We start from the raw sequence: 3,582 nt of genomic DNA, 5'->3' as shown, positions 1-3,582 counted from the left end.
AGCTGGAACAAATGCGGGAACAAGAGACGCGATCGGGGTTTAGGGTTTCGTCGGATCGACGGCTAGGGTTAGGGTTTTAGGATTTTTCGATTTGGGTATTAGCTTAGGGATTTAGATTTTTGTGCTGATAACGTGTTATAAAAGTAATGGAAAAGTCTATCTTTATTCATAACATAGAGGTTCCTTATATAGGAGATTACACCATCATAGATAAATGGAAAGATTACAAATCATAATCTCTTGGTTATGAGCCATCCACAATCTGGTTCATAACATAATGTTATTTTTTACTTTATATTTAGAGTGAAAAAACAACATTACTCTATATTTCACTCTATTATTGAGTGAACCATTGGAGCAAATCCAACTTTATAATAGAGTTACTCTATTTTAGTGTGAAATATAGAGAATTTTTTTGTGTCATTGGAGATGCCCTTATTTTTTATAACCTCAGAATTAATGATGTGTGAGTGAAATAAAATTAAAATATTTATAAAATTTTATTCTTAAAAAATGTCAAAGTAAATATCCTAAACAGCTCGCTTGAGAAACATATTAACAGTAAAACCATGTATTTAAATTACCATTTCAAAAAATATTTTTTAAAAAATGGTGCATAGTGCCGGAAAATTCATAACTAATAATATTCTGCTACATAACAAAATTAAGAAAAAAAGTTAATGCTTACGGAAAGAAAACAATAGATTTATAAAAATTATACAAGAATTAGATGTTTTATTTAACAAAAACTAAAATATCATATCCCGCGCGTAGCACGGACCGACCCTAGTTTATTATATTCAAAAGCTTGCAAAAGAATTGCATTGAAACTCATCTGGAAGCTTTTCACCACGTCTGGCTCCCTTTGGGTAGCTTGGGTCAAGGAAAATATATGGAGCAATGATTCATTTTGAGACATAAGGGAGTCAGCTAAGGGATCGTGGGTATGGCGGAAGCTCTTGAGGCTGAGGCCGTTGGCTGCTAAATTCATCAGGATGCAAATTAAAAATGGGCACAGAACTCTATTTTGGTCAGACCACTGGCTTCCTGAGGGCCGTCTTATCGGCATAGCGGGGGATAGTGGACCACAACGGCTTGGCATTGGGAGATATGCCAAGGTTGCTGATGTTGCAAATGCTTCTGGTTGGCAGTTTCGAAATCGCAGAGACCAAATGCTACGGCAAATAATCACGAGTGTTACAAGGGTCACAGCGCCAGTTGATGGTGATGAGGAGGACGGTGCTATGGAGGTCAGGGCCTGATGCATACAAGTGCGAGTTCTCATCCTTCCAAATATGGGAGCAGATACGACCGCATAGAGAGAAGCAAGATTGGAGTAAAGTGGTATGGTTGGCTCAAGGGGTGCCCCGGTTTGCCTTTATTACTTGGTTAGCAATTCGTGATAGACTTGCAACTGGAGTTAGAATGAGGCAGTGGGGAGTAGTACAAGGATGTGTGTTCTGTGGAGAGCCTAATGAGTCCAGAGACCACCTCTTCTTTGCTTGCCCATACACCTTCACTGTATGGTTGGCAGTTGTGGGAGACTTGCTGGGAGTAAGTGCTGATCCAGATTGGGAGATGACATTAAGCCGGCTGGTAGAGCACGACTACGATAAACTGACATTTATATTACTGAGACTGGTGTTTCAAACTTCTATATACTATCTTTGAAAGGAGAGAAATGACATGAGACATACTGGGAAGTTGAAACTGGTGGGGCAGTTAATAGCTCTCATTGAAAAAACAGTCAAGAACAGGATTATGTCAACTCGGTACTTTGAGAAACCAAAGCTTCTAGGACTGATGCAAAGATGGTTCAGGGGGCACTAGCTTATTGATATAGACTTAGAAGCATAGCTTATTCTTATGATTCTTTGTACATAACTTTCAGTTATCTTTTAATATAAATTTAACATTTTACCAAAAAAAAAAAAGCTCGCGAAATTTCAACCAAAAAAGGAAGGTTTGAGCCATAGCATCATTGAATTTTCTACTTGACATAAGGTCTAAAGTGTGTGAAATAGGCTAGATATGTGACCTATAACCATGAATTAATGGGCTGATTCTTTTGTAATTTAAAAAACAAAATATTTCTACTAAATTCGGTCTAAACATTCTGATTAGGCCAAATTGGTTTAAGGATCAGGAAGGAAAAGAATTCAATGAGTTTTGTGTCAAAAAGTTTTTTGAAAACAAAATTATATCAAATTCATAAATAGTTTGCAGGTATTTTCGGTTTCTAGGTCGGTTTAGCAATTATATGTTCAGTTAACATTAGATTTTTTTATATTCAAAATTATTCTATATATTTTTTTAAAATAAAAAAAAATTCTAAAAAAGATAGTTTAAAATGTTTAAATTATCTGAAATCTAGTAAAAACTACACAAAATATCTAAAAGTATTTAAATACATGCAAAATATCCAAAACACCATATGAAATTTACATAACATTTTTTAAAATATTAAAAATATCTAAACTATAAAAAATCAGATAAAAATAAACCAGGTAACTTTGAATTTTTTAGATACTAATTTAAATTTTGACTGTCACTTGATATCTAAAATTTATGTTTAATAACACAATGGTTGACGATCTAGTCTTATTTGATAGTTTATAAGATTACTAGCTCAGTCTATTTGAGAGATGGTAAATGTAGTATTATCGACACCTAGTTTCAGACATTAGGAGTTTATGAACCCAATGTTTTGTGAATTTTTGAATGCTGAAATAAACTAATATATATTGAAAGCTTTAAGATTTATTTTCTGTGACCAAAACAGTTTAGCTGAACAGTAAAATCAGTTAATCACAGAAAAAAAACATTAAAGGTCCGATTGTTTATAACTTTCAAAAAAATTACAGTTAAAGGTTTTAAAATTTGACTGTTAAAACTTTACACTTTTAAATAATGGAAGTGGTTTTAGAAATATTAGAAGTTAGGAAATATTAAATTTTTAAAAAATAAGGTAAAAAATGAAATTAGTAATTTTGGTTTTGAGAATTTGAAAGAAAGTTTATAGGACTTTGGTAGTTTAAAGCCTCCTTGTAAATAAATTGACTTCCGAAACTTCTATATTATTAAAAGAGAAGTACCCGTTTGAAAATGTTCTTACTTCATTAATTAAACTTCCTATTTTTTTGCTTGTCTTTTTCAGTTGCATTTATGAAATATCCTTAAACGAATAAAACTGCCTAATTTATTACTTGTCTTTTCAGTTACATTAATGAAATATGCTTAAATGAATTGAAACTTCCTATTTTATTGTTTGTCTTTTTCAGTTACCTTAATGAAATATCCTTAAATAAATTTGGACATAATGTCATTTAATCAACAAAAAAAAACTCATGAATTATCCTTACGTGCATAATTTTAATAATGGAGATTTTAAAAAACGTGCATCATTAAAATGTTACCTAAAACATACAGCATTAATATATAACATGCATCAATAAAACTAGAATTTGACTCACACAATTGTACGGATATTATTTTCAGTTGATTTATTCAAAAAATATTTAAGAATGGCTATGTTTTTAAAAATTATATGGTATTATTTGCTCATAACTCATTTGTCATTTG

General features: G+C 31.8%; 1 protein-coding gene across 1 annotated transcript; it reads left to right on the top strand.

The window, feature by feature from the left end:
- Nucleotides 1–995: 995 nt before the first annotated feature.
- Nucleotides 996–1,830, top strand: LOC106338667. The gene is made up of 3 exons (XM_013777592.1): nt 996–1,250; nt 1,306–1,596; nt 1,675–1,830. The coding sequence occupies exons 1-3, from the start codon at nt 996–998 to the stop codon at nt 1,828–1,830; spliced, it is 702 nt and encodes a 233-aa protein (XP_013633046.1).
- Nucleotides 1,831–3,582: the final 1,752 nt, after the last annotated feature.

The sequence above is a fragment of the Brassica oleracea genome, chromosome C4 (assembly GCF_000695525.1).
Source record: "Brassica oleracea var. oleracea cultivar TO1000 chromosome C4, BOL, whole genome shotgun sequence".
Classification (NCBI taxonomy): Eukaryota; Viridiplantae; Streptophyta; class Magnoliopsida; order Brassicales; family Brassicaceae; genus Brassica; species Brassica oleracea.
Note: the sequence above shows the minus strand (reverse complement) of the source record. Positions and strands in the feature narration are given on the sequence as shown.